Source organism: Hyperoodon ampullatus (genome assembly GCF_949752795.1).
Source record: "Hyperoodon ampullatus genome assembly, chromosome: 4".
In the NCBI taxonomy this organism is placed as follows: domain Eukaryota; kingdom Metazoa; phylum Chordata; class Mammalia; order Artiodactyla; family Ziphiidae; genus Hyperoodon; species Hyperoodon ampullatus.
This window is the reverse complement of record NC_136917.1, coordinates 163678259-163697579: the sequence shown is the minus strand read 5'-3', so window position 1 is coordinate 163697579 and position 19321 is coordinate 163678259. Positions and strand designations below refer to the sequence as shown.

The 19321-nt window shown below is 47.2% G+C and overlaps 1 protein-coding gene across 2 annotated transcripts in view; it reads left to right on the top strand.

Annotated features, from left to right (window-relative positions):
- Positions 1 to 4976: 4976 nt before the first annotated feature.
- Positions 4977 to 19321, top strand: part of OTULIN (OTU deubiquitinase with linear linkage specificity) — a 29723-nt gene continuing 15378 nt past the window's right edge. For both annotated transcript variants that reach the window (XM_079703639.1, XM_079703638.1), the window contains exons 1-3: positions 4977 to 5244; positions 13434 to 13510; positions 18576 to 18670. In XM_079703639.1, the coding sequence (XP_079559765.1) occupies positions 5093 to 5244; positions 13434 to 13510; positions 18576 to 18670 (324 nt within the window). In that variant the 5' untranslated portion in view covers positions 4977 to 5092. The remainder of the gene's footprint in view (positions 5245 to 13433; positions 13511 to 18575; positions 18671 to 19321) is intronic.

The window sequence follows — 19321 nt, the reverse complement described above, 5'->3', positions numbered from 1 at the left end:
AGAATACCACATTACATTTAGTTGTCATGTCTCCTTAGGCTCCTCTCGAGTGATCATTTCTCAGACTTTTGTTTTTGGTGGCCTTGACAGTTTTGAAGAGAACTGGTGAAGTAATTTTTAGGATGCCCCTCTAATGGAGTTTGTAATTTGTCCGGTGTTCCTCTCATTAGACTGGGGTTATGGGTTTGGAAGATCACATAGGTGTGGTGCCCTTTGCATCCGATCATATCAAGGTTACATACCATCAGTATGATTTATCACTGAGCTCAGGTCACATTGTAACTTGGCCCATGGGTAAGTATTCATTTCTGCTAAGGTCCATCAGCAAGCCAAAACTTGTTTCTCACAAGGAGAGTAGTTATCTTCACAAGATGGCAGGGCTTTGCTACAAAATCCTAAAGGTTTGCATTGTGATTCACTTATATGTACTTGCCAAAGACTCCAAATATCATCTCTATCTGCCACTTCAAGCATCACTGGATCAACTGAATCATATGACCCAAGTGGCAGAGTAAGTTACACAGCAGCCCGGACCGTTGCAGAGACTTCTCTTCTCTCAGTTGATGTTACGCCTCTTTTTTTTTTTTTAACAGTAGGAGGGCCAGATGTAACAACTTATCCTTCACTTAGAAGTGATATCTTGATATACTCAACTCCACTGGACCCCTAGAAATTTCACTGAGGTAGAAGGCCTCTGAATTGGGGTGGATTTATTTTCCATCCTCTGACATACAAATATCTTACCAGTATGTGTACAGTAATTGGTACTTCCTGTCTACCAGGACTAATCAGCATATCATCATCAACATAATAGACCAGTGTGATGTTCTGTGTAAGGGGAAGGGGATTTAGTCCCTGCAGACTAAATCATGACATAGGGCTGAAGGGTTGATATAACCTGTGGTGGGACAGTGAAGGTGTGCTGCTGACCTTGCCCGTTGATTCTTTCCGGTGGTCTTTTTCAACACATATAAAGGAAAAAGCATTTGCCAGATCAATAGCTGCACACCAGATACTGGGAAATGTGTTGATTTGCTCAACAATGAAACCACATCTGGAATAGCAGTGCAACAGGGATCATCACATAATCGGACTTACAAAAATCCAGTAATGCTCCAAGATCCATCTGTCTTCTGCACATGCCAAATAGGTGAGTTGAAAAGGGATGTGATGCGTATCACAACCTTTGCAACTTTCAAGTTCTTGATAGTGGTACTAATCTTTGCAATCCCTCCAAAAATGTGGTATTGTTTTGGTTTACATTTTTATAGGTAGCAACAGTTCTCGTGGCTTCCATTTGTCCTTTCCTACAGTAACAGCCTTCACTCTACAGGTCAGGGGACCATTGTGGGGATCCTGCCAGCTGCTGAGCATGTCCATTTTTTATGCATTCCGGAACTGGGGAAATAACCACAGGTGTTCAGAGACCCACTGGGCCTAATGTAAGATAAACCTGAGCTAAAATTCCACTGATAATTTGACCTTCACAAGCCCCTACTCTGATAGGTAGATACTACAGTGATATTTTGGGTTTCCATGAATTAGGTCAAAGCCACTGTCTACTAAGCCCCAAAAGTCTGGTTATTTCCTTTCCCCCAATGAACAGTCACTCTTGTTGATGGCTATAGGACCCTGTGGGGAAGGCTGGGGAAAACATTAACACTATACATTTTTGTCACTGAAGTAGGGTCCTTCCTCAAGAAGACCTGGCCTGCCCTTCATTCAGAGTTCTGGGTATGTAAGTTCGCTCAAGCCTGGGAACTGATTGAGGGGCTGTGACTTTCTGTTTTGGTGACACAAGTTACAGTTTCTGTTCATAGATCCAGAACTCTTCTGCTAATCTATTTTTTGGCTGTGCTGTGCAGCTTGTGGGATTTTAGTTCCCTAAGGATTAAACCAGGGCCCTCGGCAGTGAGAGCACTGAGTCCTAACCACTGTACCACCAGGGAGTTCCCAGAACTCTTCTGCTTATAAAGACCAAGTAAGAATTTAGGAATTATCCATCTATTTCTTTTCTAGGGACACCATGATCAACTAGCCAATACCACAGGTCTCTGTGAGTCAGACAATTCTGATTACTGCTTTGGCTCAGCTGTCCATTACAGCAACCACACTGGTACCTACCTGCCACCATGAGATCCCATCATCACCACTGCATTTAAGAATCTCAGTTTGATGATAACATGTTCCATTGTAAGATACATCTGAATACAGAGAGGAGCAATTGCAGATCTCCTCAAGGGTGCTGGGACTCACTTCACAAATTACTTCTCATAGTCATGTTGATGGGTAATGTCCTCTGGACCCTCCCAAGGTGGGTGAGAAAGTCTTACATGATAAATCAACTCTAAGATTCCCATCTTCCCAAGACTTTGGAGATCTTCCTCTACAGTATCCTAGGCAGTTCAACTTCATTTAGTGTAGGCACTTTTGGGTGGAAGGAAGTCAAGTGATCAATGGTGTTTTCACTCAGTTTCTTCTCACAGTGGGTCCATTGGGCTCTGAAAGCCATCTTGTGGTTATTTTCTTAGTTCCACAGGTACAATTGGAAGAGACATACTCAGCAAACAATCAAACAAACTCAATCTTTTTCTAACCCTTTCTAACCCTTTGAGGTAAAATGTATCTGCTTTGTAGGCTCTTATCAGTAAATTCAGCCTGACAGGATTTTACAAGCCTTCATCTTTATCCCTGTATTAGTTTCCTAGGGCTGTTACTGCAAAGTACCACAAACCGAGAGGCTTAAAACAACAGCAATTTATTCTCACAGTTCTTGAGAGTAGATATCTGAACTCAAGTTGTCAGCTTCTCCTGCAGGCTCTTTGGAATAAGCGTTGTCTTTTCCTAGCTACCAGCAGCTCCTGGCATTTCTTGGCTTCAAGCTACATCACCCCAATCTCTGCCTCCATCTTCACATGTCCTAATTCCTTCTGTGTCTATATATGTCTGCATCCTCTCTTCTTATATAAGGATACCACACATTAGATTTAGGACCCACTCTAATCCAGCAGGACCTCATTTTACCTGATTACATCTTCAAAGAACCTATTTCCAAATAAGGTCACATTGCATTTCTAGTTGGAGAATGAATTTTAGGGGACACTAGTCATCCCACTATAATCCCACACCCTTAACATCCATACAAAATTTGACTGCATATTCTTTTGTATGCTCTGAATTTTTTTAGCATGTGTATTTTACTTTTTCAAATAAAATTAAAGCAGAAAACCCGCCACAGTTTTTTGCCATAAAATGCAAGTATTCTTTTCAGCCAGTTTCTACCTTTGATGCCCATTACTACATAGTCTCCCTATATTGGTTTCCCTGTCTTGCCCTTCTCCAACCTTTTCTCTAACTGCAGACAAAATGACCTTTTAAAATAATCTCCTTCCGATCTTTCAAGGAGGATCAAACACAAGGTTCCTCATCAGCTGAAGGAGGCTTTTCAAGATCTGGTCTCCAGTACCCTTCTTCCAGGTTCATCTTTCAATAAAACCCCATTATGAACCCGTTTTACCCCAGAACCCCTTGTAGGTTTCCAAACTGCCCAAGCCATTCCCTTCCTCCATACTTTGGCCTGTGCTCTTTGCCCCTTGCACCCATGACTGCTGCTCATCTTTAGCATCTACTCCGCTATTCCCTCCCTGGACAGGAAGCATTTTTGTCTTCTCATCTTTGAAGTCTGTTAATATTTTCCCTTTGCTCTTGCTCCTCCTAAATCAAATTTCCTATTAGTTTTTTAAAAAATAGATTTATTTTATTTATTTATTTATGGCTGCGTTGGGTCTTTGGGGCTGCAGGCTTTCCCTAGTTGTGGTGAGTGGGGGCCACTCTTTGTTATAGTTTATGGACTTCTCACTGCAGCAGCCTCTGTTGTTGTGGAGCATGGGCTCTGGGCTTCAGTAGTTATGGCACAAGGGCTCAGTAGTTGTGGCTCGCAGGCTCTAGAGCGCAGCCTCAGCAGTTGTGGCACACGGGCTCAGTAGTTGTGGCTCGTGGGCTAGCACAGGCTCAGCAGTTGTGGCACGTGGGCTCAGGAGTTGTGGCTTGCAGGCTCTAGAGCGCAGGCTCAGTAGTTGTGGCTCATGGGCTCTAGAGTGAAGGCTCAGCAGTTGTGGCACGTGGCTCAGTAGTTGTGGCACATGGGCTTGGTTGCTCAGCGGCATGTGGGATCTTCCTAGACCAGGGCTCTAACCCGTGTCCCCTGCATTGGCAGGCGGATTCCTAACCACCAAGCCACCAGGAAAGCCCCCCAAATTTCCTATTTGAAAGAATGTAGTCCAACAACACACACACACACACACACACACACACACACACACACACACACACACGCTGCTGCGCTGGCTCACCGGTTGGGTAGGACCGTGTCCCCCTTCTCACGGAGGGGACGGCTGTTAACTCAGCTCTGGAGTGACAAGCCCGCACCAAGCCGAAGGCCAGAGCCCGCCGGGCTCCAGGCTCGGGGCAGGTGGTGATGGCATTGCCCCTGGGAGGCCGGTGAAGCAGCACATCACCCACTTGGACCACATCCCTCGCTCTACAGCCGAGGAAACTCCTCCGGCGGAGGGCGAGGCTCCGAAGCCCAGAGCGACACTGTAAGGCGCCCAAACATATTAACGCCCTTCACGCCCCAGGCCGGCCCTCCTCCTCCTCACCGAAGCCGAGTCCCGCCGCTCGTCCCCCACTTTCTCTCCCTCACGCCCGGGGACGCGAGGACAAGGAGCTGCCGCGACTCTTAGGTCAATGACCGCGCGCGGGGAACTCTGGGGCTGGCCGGCGGCGCGCGGGGGTGGAGCACGCGCAGTAGTGCTTCGCGTGGGCGGTCCTCTCGGGCGGCTCGGCCCGCGCAGGCGCATGCGCAGGCTCCGCGTCGCAGGACTCCCAGCCGTCGCGGGCCGCGCCCCCTCGCCGCGGGTCAGAGGCCGCGGGGCGGGCGGTGGTGACGCGCGCGTAAGTGTCCTGTGAACCGTCGTTAGCCGGCGGGCAGCAGAGCTGCAGCGGCGGCCACGGCCTGGCGCCCAGACGGGAGGGGCTCCGGATCGCTGGGAGGCGGCCGAACCCCTGCGGCGCCGCCGCCGGCGGAGGCCCCATGAGTCGGGGGACGATGCTTCAGCCCGGAGCATGGCCGGGGGAGAGCTGTGCCGAGAAGCCGGCGCGGGAGGCGGGGGCCGCGGCGCTGGAGGGCGAGAAAGCGGTGGCCGGGGGGCAGCCGCGAGCCGCGGTGCGGTGCCCGGCCGAGCAGTGAGTGCGGGGCGCGGGGCGGGGACGGCGGGGGCGGCGTGGGGCCCCGGGCTCGGCACCCACGGGCGGGGGAGGAGCCGGCGGAGGGCCCTTCGCCCCCTTGCTTTTAAGTAAGGTCGTCGGTGAAGACACTTTTGTATCCAGTGTGTCCGATGACAAAAGTTTTTACGGAAGGCGCGCTTTAAAATTATGGTTATCCAGTACTCCCCCCGCTTTTTTGACATTTCCATAGCTCTGAAGCTAAAGAAAGCTCCAGCAACTTGGGAAACAGACTCCAGAAGCATATTATCTTATAACCCACTCCATTAGCGCTTCCCCCCAACCTGTCGCGGCAGCGGACTAAGGTTGTCGCTGTCACAACCCCAGGAAAGCTGAGCCACGCGACCTGTTTGTTCTTGGAAGGCAAGTCTGTGCTTGATGAGCGTCCCGCCTGTTGGACAGACTTTGGACGGAGTCTGCCCCCATTCTTTTGCCTGGTAGCTGCTTAACTAGATGTCCCCAACCGCCTTGATTTTTAAATGCGAAAGGCAGTGCTGCTTAGATCAATTCTTTATTGAACTGTAAAGGCGGCTGCGTACATCGGAAGAGTTTACAGTTTCTGCAAGGATTTGGGGTCGGGGTGGAAGCAGAGTATAAACTTGAAGGCTGAAACTTTTCTGCACTTTCAAGTTCTAGTCACATATAAATGCTTTTGGAATTCCAAAATCGACAGAAGCACTCAGGTAACCAGTTTGACAGAGATCTTAATTGGCCGGAAAGTGTGCTTTCCACCACCCCCCGCCCCATTTCCTAAAAAGGGGTCCTGGGGGAGCTGTTATTGCAGATAATGTATTACACAATAATTCTCGCATGCATGGCTCTTTATCGTGGGCTTTGACCTTCTCCTTGAGCACCCAAGCCCCTTGGGGTGGTATATTATCCACACTTAATGGGTTAAGATTTAGAGCAGGAGGTCTCAAACTCCTGCCCCCAGGAGCTAGGCAGGTGTCCCATGGGCTCCTGGAGATCTGAGTCCTATGGGGACAGGGTCCCCTAAGTTCCAGCCTATAGAAGATTCCAGATATTCTGACTTTTGTTTGAAATGTCCTGATTTTTATTTTATTTTTAAATTACATCCAGGTGTTTCACTTTTATTTTTTTTAATTTTTTGTCCGTGCCACACGGCTTGCGGGATCTTAGTTCCCCCGCCGGAGATCGTCACCACTGGGCTTCCAGGGGATTCCCCTGATTTTTAAATAGTAGCCTTTTATTTTTTAATTGAAACCACTGTGCAGGCCCATGTGAGCAGAGGTGGCTGCAGTTTTGCTCCCTGGGTTTGAGCCCTACCTAAGACTCTGCAGCGGGTGAAGTTGGGGTGCACGTGGGGGCAGTCTTTGCCCCTGCCCTTTCCCAGCCCGTGCTTGTTCCTGCCTGCAGCTTCCAGGCTGACTGCTGCTGCCGCACTTAGGCCCCGGTGGTCTCAGCTGTGCTCCCCACCTAGCGGCCCTGGCCCTCAGATGCCGCTTCTCAGCCTCAGCTGTGTCGTGCCCTCCTGGGAGACGCAGAAACTTTGAAGTCCAAACCACGGTCCCCCAACTACACAGAGTTATTTGGCAAGCATTTCTGCTGGATGTGGTTCCCAGAGTCTGAGCACCTGGGGAAATGGGTCATGGTGCAAAAGGAACACTCTTCCCTGACGAAAAGGTTCTGTGGCACAGGTGTCTCTTCTCTCTACTGTCAGTAGAATTATGGGCATGCAGCTGAAGGGAATGTAACAACCCAGCCTAGGTTTGTCATTTCATCGGTTAGGAAACTGAGTTGCAGATTTGATAGGTGCAGCTTGGCCAGGGAGGCACAGGGAGTAGGTTTCAGGGCCAGGTTCCCTGATGCCTGGGTGGTGACCTCCCCCCATGTCTTTCTGGCTTTCTCAGCAAAACTAGGTAGAGGGACATGACATATAATCATGCAGACTTCACTTTTTTTTTTTTTTTTTCTGGAATAGATATTCCAATTTGCCATTTACTTACTAGCTTAATTTCTTTTTCTTCCTGTTTTTGTTGTCTTTGATGATCTCATTCTCTTTTAACTCTCATAAGAGAGCACGGGGGAGCCAGGGAAAGGAGGTGAAGACAACTTCAAATATCAGCTTCTGAGCATCATATCTTACGTTCTGGGCTTCCTTGTTTATTATATGGGCAGTGGGGCTACTTCTCACTGCACTCTGATATTTTCTTAAGGGCTAAAGAAACTGTACTGCAGCATATAAACATTGCCATTATATAGTTTGCAGTATAATGTGTGCACATCAGTTCTTACATGATGATATATGCAGCCTAATAGTTGAGTGTAGATATAAATAAATAGTGCAATGCCTAAACTAGGTCCTAAAATAGTTTTTGAATCTTGTGCTGTTCTGTCATGGGAGCCAAATCCCTTCTTCCCACCCAGAGAGTTAGGTTTGACCTGCACAGGAATTGAGTAAAATGTTTGCATCTGGAAATATGAAACACCATAAAATGCAGATGTTTTGAGATACCCCACAGAGTCATTTTAATTCATTCAGTGGATAGAAATTATGACTACAAATCACAGCCCAACTTCTGTAGCCATTATATTGTACATCTGGGCTGTGACTCTGAGAGGTACAGTGAAGGGTAGGGGAAGGGATGGCTCATTTCCTACAGGCTGTACTGTAGGACACAAAGTCCTTGTGACTAAGCTCACTGTGTTTTGCAAGGGAGAGAAATAGTGGGGAAGAAAGACATAAAAATCGGGCTTCCCTGGTGGCGCGGTGGTTGAGAGTCCGCTTGCCGATGCAGGGGACGCGGGTTCGTGCCCCGGTCTGGGAAGATCCCACATGCTGCGGAGCGGCTGGGCCCGTGAGCCATGGCCGCTGAGCCTGCGCGTCCGGAGCCTGTGCTCCGCAACGGGAGAGGCCACAGCAGTGAGAGGCCCGTGTACCGCAAAAAAAAGAAAAAAGAAAGACATAAAAATCATATGGATAAGCTCCTTCCTAAATCTCTTTCCTTCCTTTCCTTTCTTTCCTTTTTTTCTTAGTTCACCTGAGAGCTGTGGTTGGCTGACATCCCTTGGACAAGCCCTAAGGATGGCTCACAAGATGATTCAGGGTCCCTTTTGAGGAAGTATTAGGTCAGACCAGATTCAGTTGACTTTTTTGGAAATGTCCTCACTCCTCCTATCAGCAGGTCTCCTGTACTCCATCCCCTGCTCACCTGACCCATACAGTTGAAACTTAGGCTGTGTCACTTCTTCCTCTTAGCTAAGCTGGTACTACAATCCTTGAGGACCAGGATGGTTCTGGGACATGGTTGGTGGCCAGGCTAGACATGCTTAGGAAATTGAGAAGTGAGACTACTCCATGGTCCTTCTCTGTCTGCCTGACGGTGGGACAGGGTTTGAATCTGGGGTCCACAGGCTGGCCGTGTGTAGGGGGGAACATGATGTGTCTGTGTACCCCTCTGAAGTGGAAGGCAAAATTATGCGTGTATTTATGTTTTTCTGGACCGAGGTTCTGAGGAGAGCTGTGGATTCTCAGAAGGGCCGTGAACAGCAAACTGTGACGCCGTTGTCCTCGGGTGTTGCTCAATGTGCTTTTGTGCGAATGTGTCTTCCCACCCACCTTAGCAGCCCCGGGGAGGGGGGTGGCTGTCTTTGATGGGGTAACAGCGACTCCCTCCTTCCCCTTCCCCCTCCTGGATGTAGAACCTGCTTCAGAGCTGGGATGCCTCTGAGAAACCTCCTTGTTGAGGGTGTCTGGGTTGTCCCCAGGCACCTCTGGAAGTCACGTGGAATAGCCCGAGCCAGCCGTGGAAAGTCCACTTGCAGATGGGAGGTGGAATTTCAGCCTGGGTGCCGGTACTTTCCCGCATTTGATGTGTTGTTCACTCATCTCTACAACCGCTAAGAGGTGGAGAAAGGCTGGGTTGAGTGGTCTTTGCTTTTCCTGTGCCTGTGTGGGATGGTGCGTGGTGTCACAGTGGTTGACACTTCAGCAACACTGCCTGGGCCATTAGTCTTCTAGGACAGGCCAAGTTAAGCATGAACTGCCGCGTTCAAGTCCAGAGAGCTGAACAGAGCCATACTCAGTTGAGCTTTTTTAGATAACTAAGGGAAGCTTGGTGCAGATGTTCATAACAGTGAGTGATTAACGTGCTGTCTTGTTAGCTTTGCATATATGTTAGCATTCACTTTTTCATATCATGTGTTTACTTGCATCAGAAATTGAAAAATTGGCTTCACAGAAATGTCTTCTGCTTCACTGAGCCCTGTGTTTTTCGCTTATAGCTTTTGTTTTGGGGAGTAGTGTAATTTTGTCTACATGTAGTAAGCATTTTAAAATTAAGTTTTCAAACATTTATTGTTATCCAGGTCTTTGAAAAGAGCAAGAGGAAGGTTATAATTTAGTAGACAATGTCATGTAACCTACTCAATGGTGTATATTGCCTTAATATTGAGAGTAAAATAATTCATCTCTGAGAGAAAATGGGAGCTTGAAAATACTTTAAAGTAACATTATGGTACTAAACTAATAATTTTCTAAGTGGGAATTATTAGCATTTTGGTTTTAAAATTTAACTCGACTGTGTACTTGAGTATGACTCACATGCCAGGGTCCTCAAGAAATCAAGTCAGATTTAAGACTTTTACTTTTCTTTTTTTTTTTCCTTTTTTTTTTTTTTTTTTTTTTTGCCGTACGCGGGCCTCTCACTGTTGTGGCCTCTCCCGTTGCGGAGCACAGGCTCCGGACACGCAGGCTCAGCGGCCATGGCTCACGGGCCCAGCCACTCTGCGGCATGTGGGATCCTCCCGGACCGGGGCACAAACCCATGTCCCCTGCAGGCGGACTCTCAACCACTGTGCCACCAGGGAAGCCCAAGACTTTTACTTTTCTCTACTACTTTTCTAGTGATGGGTATGTTTTCTAGAAGGAAACTTTTTGCTCTGGTGATCATTTGAGCCTGTGGACTTCAGTGGCCTCTTTGTGCTAAGTGGTGGACACTCCTCATCCCCACCCCAACTTGACACACACAAAAGATTGCCCAATTTCTGAAACTGGTCAGCATCAAGGATTTTATCTTATCATATAATATCCCCTTTCCTTGCATTGTTTCACTGTCTTCCCTTCCCATGACAAAAATTTAAACTTCTAGCTATTTCAGATTCCCAACTTTAAATATAATTTCTTTTTGTTGTTATTTTCAGCTTTAATATTTTGCTACTTAAAAAAGTTAAAGCAGAAGTTTATTGAGTGAAGTATTTTCTTAAATAAAATTATTTTAATTTTTCTTGCTTTCACACATCTCTCTCACTTTCCAGTTGATGGTCCTTATGTTGGATGAATATTTCATTTTGGCTGTTAAATGTCTTATTTTCTGATCATATTGATTGAGCTTTATTGCTTGAACCTCTAACTTATCTTCTCTCCAAGGAGATACAGTGGCTTTTAAAAGCCATATTATAGTTTCCCTGGTGGCCTTGGCAAGTTAGCAAATGTCCTTGGCCACATGTCCTTGGTGGCCATGGAAGTTGGCAAGCATTTGTGCAGGGAATCTGAATGAAATCTAGTGTGGCTTAAGTCATTTGAATATACTCCGGGCCTCCCATTCCTCAATTTCTGCTTTACTTCTTTTGTATCTCTTGAGTCACCGCATTTCTATTACCAGTAATCTCCCTTTCTGCTCTGTCTTCCTTTTGCATTTAGTTCTCCTGTTGACCTCTTTGCGTCCCTTTCCTGTTGGTCTTTGGCGGAATTTGTATTTGCTGCTGTGCAGAGGGATGCTTGTTTAGAGAACCTCCTCTGGGCACTGGTGTTGCCATTGCACTTTGGTTATTTTGTAGACTAGAAAGGAAGGAGACAAGAGTGCAGGCAAATATGCCTACCCGTAGCCACAGAATTTGCTTGAAGTGTGAATAGATTCCTAGTCTGTTAGAACTAAGAACTGGAAGAGGAACCATGTAGATCATTTAGGTCTTGTCTAGCCTTCTTGTTTTGAAGATGAGAAAACTGAGGCCAAGATTAGGGAAGTGGCTTCCCCAAAGACATGCTTCTGATAATGATACTGTGAAAATGATTCACTTAAATGCCTGTTTTATAGGATCAGAATTTCTCTCCTATTTGATAAAGCTAGGAAGGAGGCCAAAAGATAACATTAAACTATTGAAAAAAGACCTTAACACATTTAGTCACTTTTTATTTTAAGCATTTGATGTATAGTCCCTGCGAGTTTGGTTTCTGTTTGCTTTTAACCCTGGCACGGGCTCCATGGGTGACATCACACCTGTTACTTGAAATCTCACTGGGGTTAGAGCACATGGAAAGTACCTTTTCCCTAGTATGTCCCCTCAACCTCACAACGTTAAAAAAAGACAGGCTCACACGCCCCATCACCTTTACGTGGAGAGGAGAAAAGGAAAAAAGGAGTGAGAAATGATCTTACCACTGCTCTACACGAACGGATGTAGCATGAGAATTAATCAGGCTAGCTAACGCTTCTGAGTGCTGAGTATTTATGCGTCTGTTTTCACAGCAGTCTCTCGAGGTGAGCGCTCTTACTGTCCTTTTTACAGGCGGATACATTTAGGTGGTGAGAAGTGTGGCCACTTGAGTTGCACGGTTACACGTGTGGCTCTAGTGAGGAGTGGTTGAACGCTGGGTGACTCCAGCCATGGCACCCCCAGCGAGGCCACCCGCACGGCACGTGCCCTGAGGTGGTAGGTGGTAAGCCATTCGTGCCGGGGCCTGGATGGAGCCAGTCACAGGCATGAAAGCGCAGGCTAGGGTCGTCAGGTGTTTGGACACAGGTATGGGTGTGTGTAGGGCAATCGCAGAATACAAGCTGGAGTGGCGGGACGGGTCCAGATGTAGACTTCCTTGCTTATATGGGAGCCACTGAAGGGTTTCAGCGGGGCGGAGGGTGTGTTAGTGCCCAGCGCAGCGTGTCTGTCTCAGCGGCCCTTCTCCCGTCTCTTGCTCCCTCGCACCTGGTCCCCTTTCCTCCGGCGGGGCTGATGCACGCGGAGCTGGGGGGCTGAGGGAATCCAGGGTGTGAGTACGTCTCTCGAGTCGCTCACCTGTTTCCTTGGTAACTCCTCCTTCCTGTGTCCAATGTCCAGGGTGCCTGGAGCCTCCTGTCTTGTGTGAGGAGTTGGGGGGTGCTGTCATGGGGAGGGAGTTCTGGGAATTGGGGGTCTGATCTCTCCTGATGTGTGCACCAGCCAGTTTCCTTGTGTTCAGCCCTGGGTGTCTCCTCTACCCTCTGAAGCACTGGGCACCTCCAGTTCCTGAGCCTTCCTGGCGCCCTGCAGGGTGTGCTGGTCTTCCCTTCCAGCAGATGCCCCTCCGCTGGCCTCGAGGCTTCCCTTCTCCTCCGTCCCTTCCAGCCCGTTCTTCCACTTGTGGACGGTTTGGGCTTTCACGTGTCCTGTGGTTTCAGCAAAGATAGAGTTGGCATTTCTCCTTCCCATCATTGTCACGTTGTGGTGTATCTTGAGGGGAAAAGGAGGCATCTTAAAACTCAGAAGTCCCGTTTTTCATCCTTGTCTGGCACCCAGTGGGGTCTTCTCCCATTCCAGGACTTAGTAGGTTCTTGTTAGCTCACTGAAGGAGCCTAGAGACTCTTTTGGGAGCTGTTGTGCTAAGTCCCAGTGAAAGTAGGCGGGGTGCCGGGATGTGCTCGGCGGAAGGCGGGTGGCTGCTTGCGTGTGGGCCTCAGGGACCAGGAGGGGCCTGAGGGAGGTTTTGTAACTCCGGGGACTTGTAAATCTCCTATCCTTGTTTTTAGAGTCGCTCTCGTAAAATTTGTTTGCGACATACTAAAGTTGGCACTTGGCCTGCAGTCCTGTATGCTTTTATTAGCACCATCTCCAGCATGGCATGGCTTCACTGATAAGGTGTACGCTAAGATGCTTACATATGTGAGGCATTAAAGACGTTACATTTAAAACGACCTCAGAGCCGTGCAGCCAGTGGAGTGGTGTAACATGTCTCATTTAAAGTAAAAAACTGAATTGGAATGCTAGAAACAGGAGTCTAAGATTAAAGACCCATATTTTATCCGACTGTCATCATGTAATGTGAAAAAGTTAAACTTTGAGTGTCTTATAAATTTTTTCAGCAGTTGCATGTTGTGATAAGAGGGAACATGTCAGTGCAACAAATTTTTGAAATGTCTAACTTGGTATGATTTCAGCGAGGAGGACATGTATCGTGCGGCGGATGAAATAGAAAAGGAGAAAGAATTACTTATACATGAAGGAGGGTCATCAGGTATGTTTGGAATTGTTTTCTTTATAGAGTTCCTACTGTTTATAGTAGAAAATGCAGTTACCTCGGTATATCCATTTCCATGAAATATTGAGATGTACTTCCTAGGAAACATGCGTGTGCGTGTGGTCTTATCTGTATTGGATTATTCATTTTGCTGAGGTATGTTTGGGGAATACTGTTTCCTGAGGTTTTACAGTTTTAATACATATACTTCCCCGCGTTCTTTACATTCATATGGTTTTTGCACCCGTGAGGCTTTGTTTAATCTCTTGACACCACTCTCTCTCAGTTCTTGACTTCCTGATATTCTTAGAGGGAGAGTTTGGGTTTGAAGGGCATTTTTCATTTCAAGTGGAAGGACTTACTGAGAATCCGGCTCTCCGGGTCTTTGCGTGCAGAAGGCTATGTGAATTTGATTAACTGATAAGGAAGAACGGTCATGGGACTGAGAGCACTAATTCTCCCGTCCTTTCATGATCTTGTGTCCATGCTTCTGCTCAGTCGTGCCTGCTCTGCTCGCCCCACCAGGACCCATGGACCCACGGCTGCTAGGGTGAGCCTCTGATGGGGGCACGGCCGGCGGGGCTGTGTGTGGAGAAGTGCCTCCTTCCTTCCCTGCTAGGCTCGTGCGGGAGTCCAGTGAAGATGCTCCGATGTGGGGCTGTGCCACAGATGGTTCACAGGTGGCATTTTCTCGTGCACCACTCGTGCGATGTGTGTGTTCTGGTTTAAGAACTAGCTCCTGTTTGTCGTATGGTTAGCAAAGCATTATACGTGTAATTAGGAACAAAAGAGACAAAGTGGGGTCCTTGATGATAATTTTTGAGTCTTCCTCACAAGGAGTTGGTGGACCTCTTCACTGTGGTAGCCAAGGGAGATGTGATTTGTCATGGTCTGGTCCCCCATAACCTTCAGAGGATGCTCGAATCTTCCGCTGCAGTTGCACACAGTTCACCTCGGATTCAGTCCTTAGCAGTCATGTTCCTGAGGAGAAAGTGCTTCTTCAGCCCTGGTTTACTCCTGCTGTGTGTGCAGGGGCCCCTTGCTTTCTCGCTCCCTCTGCAGGCCCTGTGTTGGAATTCTCCTCTGCCCCCCAGGGAGGGCCTGTGCAGGCGCTCTAGCTTTTCAGGGGGCCTTGTCTGAGGCCTTGTCCAGCTTTAGTCTGAGGTCAGAATGGATCCCTTTATACCCTGAATCTCAGTCCTCCTGAGTTCATGGCCCTTCCCGCAATAACATCCTGTGGAAGTGCCTCTGGTGGGAAGCTCTTGTCCATATAAAAATTTCTTTATTTTACTTTCTTTCTTGAATAACCCCAGATGAATATTTGTTTTTTCTAATTTTCTTGATGATTTTATTGCATTGTCTTCTGGTTTCTGTTGTAGTTGAAAGTACTGCAGTCAGTCCCATCCTTGGAAATCTGTGTTTTTTTGGTCTTCTCTTTGTCTTCGGTGTCCTACAGTTTCTCCTTGAGGTTTCTTAAGTATGGATTTTTTTTTTCTTTTAAACATTTTGCTTGGGATTTTTTTTTACTTTTTGAATCTGAGGATGGCTAGTTTTCATCAGTTCAGGAGAATTCTCAGCCACTATCTTTCTGAATATTGCCTTTTTCCTATTCTCTCTACTTACTCCTTTCATAGCTCTAATGAGGAGTTTGCTAGCTTTCATTCAGTCATCCAGGTCCCTCTGTTACATACCCTTTCAAATGTTTTCTGACTTTCAGCCTCTGTTGCATTCAGGACAGTTCCTTCGGAAATATTTTCTTTTTCTTTCTTTTTTGGAAAAGTTCTATTTTCCCTCTGAATTTGCTTGGTCTTTTTTTGATAGTGTATTGCTCTTTGCTCGTGTTTTTATTCCTTCTTTTATTCCTTTAAGCATGTTGAACATACTCTTTCAGGCCTGATAATCCCATTATCTGAAAATCCTGGCAGGCCTAATTACGCCAGTTGCTATTTTTCCTTATTTCTTGTTTCTTCAGAGTTTGAATTCTAAGCTCAGCTTTTGTGTATCTGTGTAGAGTTTACGCAGCCTGTCTTGAGTGTGAGAGAATTTGGCCTTGTTTCTGCCAGGCACCCAAGGAGTCACCTGCCTTGGGCCACGTTAGGTTAATTTCTGGGTTTGAGCTTCCAGGGTCTTGCAGCTAGTGTAAAGTCACACCCTGTGCCTGTGTGAGAGCCGGCCCGTGGTTATGAATTCTCAGGGGAGGCTCCCTCTCTCTCCGAGTCAGAGCCCAGGCCAAGGCAGAGAGTTTTTGTATGCTCTCTCTTTGTTAGTGAAAAGGTTTTTTTCACCTAGTCCAGGGGTCAGCAAACTATAGCTCCCTGGCCAAATTTGACATGGCACCTGGTTTTGTAAATAAAGTTTTATTGGAACTTCTTGGTTTACACATCACCCATGGTGATTTTCATGCATAGTAAAGTTGAGTAGTTGTGAGAGAAAACTTTATACCCTCAAAGCCTACGTTACTTACTCTCTGGCCCACCAGAGAAAAAGTTTGCGATTCTTGCCCTAGCCTCTCAGTTGAGAGTTCCAGCGTTCTGGAGGGGTTCAGTTTTAACTTCCCATCCTCTGAGAGTCTGAATCCTTGTCTTTGTCACCACATGGTGGTTAAGGAACAAACCTCTTGGTTATTTTGGCTTCTGGTTGCCACTCTGATTTTATCTTCCCCCTTTGTGTTTTTTTGTTTTTGTCTTTGTGGGGTTTTTTTGCCACTAGAGATGTTCTTTCCTGGGAACAGTAATCAGTCTGTGTTGGATGCAGTTAAACAAAGCAAGGAACTGTTGTATACTTAAACCGCTTGAGGTCAGGCACTGCCTGTCCTGTGTCTCCAGCTTCTAGCCTGGAGGAGGGCATGCAGTGGCTGTTGGAGTCCTCCTCCCAAAGAATGGCAGCAGCATGGGACTGAAAGTATGATTTTGATGCTAGCGCTTTGCGAGCACCCCTTTTCCACCCTCAGCTGTGCCCCGCGGACCTCTGATTCAGCGCAGGGCTGCCTCAGAGCCCGTTGAGCCCCCTGCCTCCTCCCCTCAGTCCTGAGGTGTGGCCCGCCTCCCTGACCAGGGGCCGGGTCCTGCCTTGGTGCACACAGGAAGAGCACTGCAAGTGAGGAGAGTGGCAAGGCTGGACCTTCTTCCCGGGAGGCCCTTCCTGAGCTGGAAGCATGCTCTGCCTTGTGGCAGAACGTGCCCCGATACGCGTCCTCAGCTCTGGACATTTGTACTTCCTCAAGCTTTGTGGGGAGGTGAGTAGGAAGGCGATAAAAGGGAAATCTTCCCTCCACTAAATAGACACTCAAACAGTGTTTATTGACTTCAGACAATGACTGGTTTGTATTTGAGGGTTGGCTCTGCAGCGGTGGTATTTGTGGTCTCCGTGTAGTATGCTCTGGGGTCTGTTTCACCTTTAAGCCAGTCCTGACTTATGCCACAGATAAATGTATCAGTTATCTGTACATGTGTTATTTTCCCTTTTGTATAAAAGGTTTGTTTTCCCTGTGAAAGGATTTACCATGAGATTTTTAAAACAGGCGGTTCTTACATTTTTGTGTTTAAAAAAAAAAATTGGTTTACCTGAACTGCAAACAGGGATTAGGGGCTCCTCCTGGGCTCCTGCATCAGTCACCCCTCATCTGTCACATCCTGCGTGGTGAGTACCTGTGGTCCTTTCTTCTTCAGTAGTCTCTAAACACATTCAGGACAGAATCTGGGGCTTTAACGTCTTCATACCCCCCGTTCCTAGCTCAAAGCTTGGCACATACTAGACACGCAGTAAGTGTTTATTGAATTGAGCTGAATATAACATCTTTATTTTGTGTTCAGCTTCCTCCTGAGTAGATATGTTGTAAGGTACTTCTGTGTTTATATCCTCGTTTCTTTGCTAACATTTACTTCTTCAGTATTTTAAAAAGGAAGTCAAGAGATTCCTGGGAATTTACCTCTCTTTCTTCCTAGAACATCCACACAGACATACGCATGTGCGTGCATATGCCACAAAATCAAATCTCAAACCTCACACGTTAAACAAGGAAAGTTTAAAGGCCGTTTTTTTACTATATCATTGGATCATAAGTTGTAATTTGGGGGGATGTGTTATTAGAGTCAGACAAGGCCTGTGGTTCAGTTAATGTTGAGAGCTCCGTTAGTATCTGGCTGATTATCAACAGTTTATAGCCCTTTGGGATCAAGGCAGGATGTAACTAAATAAAGACAATTAAATCTACTTTTGTAATAGAGGTGTTATCTCTCTGTATAATGGATGTAAAAAACAAATTACAAATCATTAGATGTATCTTCTCAGAGCTTAGACTGCTACGTATTTTATTTGAACATTATTCATGGGCACCTGGGTCCGTGTGGTTACAGGTGCTGAGGGCACAGCTGAGAAACAAAACAAAGCCCCTGCCCTCAGGGAGCTCATGTTTTGCCGTGTGTGTGTGTCTGTGTGTCTGTGTGTCTGTGTGTCTGTGTAGGGGTGGGGAAGGCAGGGTGCAGAAAAAGAAATATGTCGGGTGTTGATCGGTGCCAATAAGAAAAGCAAAACCATGTAAGGGGAATAGAGTGAAGCGGTGTATGTGGCATTTTGATATCGGGCATCAGTGTCAGGAGGTGAGCAGAGACCTTCAGGGAGTGAGGAGCGGGTGCCACGCAGGGTAGGGCAGGCACCGTCAGCGTGGGGAGAGGTGGGAGCTGAGGCCAGAAAGGCAGCGGGCGGCCCGGGCTCGAGGCCCTTGTAGGTAGTGAGGGAGTAGCGTCGAGTGTGGTGGGAGCCCAGCGGTGGGGGGTAGCATCTGACTTACGTTTTAAACGCACCCCTCTGGCTGCCGTGTGGAGAATGGTTGGTAGGGTGCGGTGACAGGGAGGCCCACCGGGAGACCTCGGTGGTCACCTAGGAGCGAGGTGCTGGAGGTCTGGACCAGGTGGTGGGCAGTGGCGGAATTCTGGATTTGGGGGGACTGCAATGAGCGAGAAAGGAAATCTCAGGTACAGCAGTACCACTGTTCTGATGATGCTGTGTTTCATTGTGTCCTCCTCCCCACCCCCCACCCCGTTGTTGTTTTATTCTTTAACAGAATCCAGATTAAGTGTAGCTCCTGAAATGGATATCATGGACTATTGCAAAAAAGAATGGAGGGGAAATACGCAAAAAGCAACATGTATGAAAAAGGTATGATGCCTGGATGCACGCATTTTGAGTCTTTCCAACAGTCTATCATAAGTAATTATTTAATGTGTCCTTTTGCATTTTTAGATGTTAGTTATGACAACTGCCACTAGACGATGTAATTACTGGTGTTCTAACGTTAGAGATGAGGAAACAGGCTCCAAAGATAAGGGACTTGTTGGGAGTCACAGTATTAACATAGAATCATAATCAGTTATTCAGTAACTTGATTTCTTTGGAAAACACATAAATGGCTCTGTGCTGTTCAGGGTTGGGCCAGCCATTGGTTGTCCTCTTGGGATCATTTGGGAGCACTGCCCTTCTGGCCTGGTGAGGTAAAAGGCGCAGACGTCATACATCTGCTGTCCCCACTCAGGTTTCTTTCCATGTCCTCCAGTTCTAGGGGCCCGGACTCTCCTGTACCTTCTAAGCAGAGGGATCTGGAACTACTTCCTTTATTTAGGGCAGCAGTCCCCAACCTTTTTGGCACCAGGGACAGGTTTCGTGTAAGACGATTTTTCCACGGACTTGGGAGGGGGATGGTTTCGGGATGATTCAAGCGCGTTACATCTATTGTGCGCTTTATTTCTATGATTATTACATCGCAACACATAATGACATAATTATACAACTCACCGTAATGCTGACAGGAGG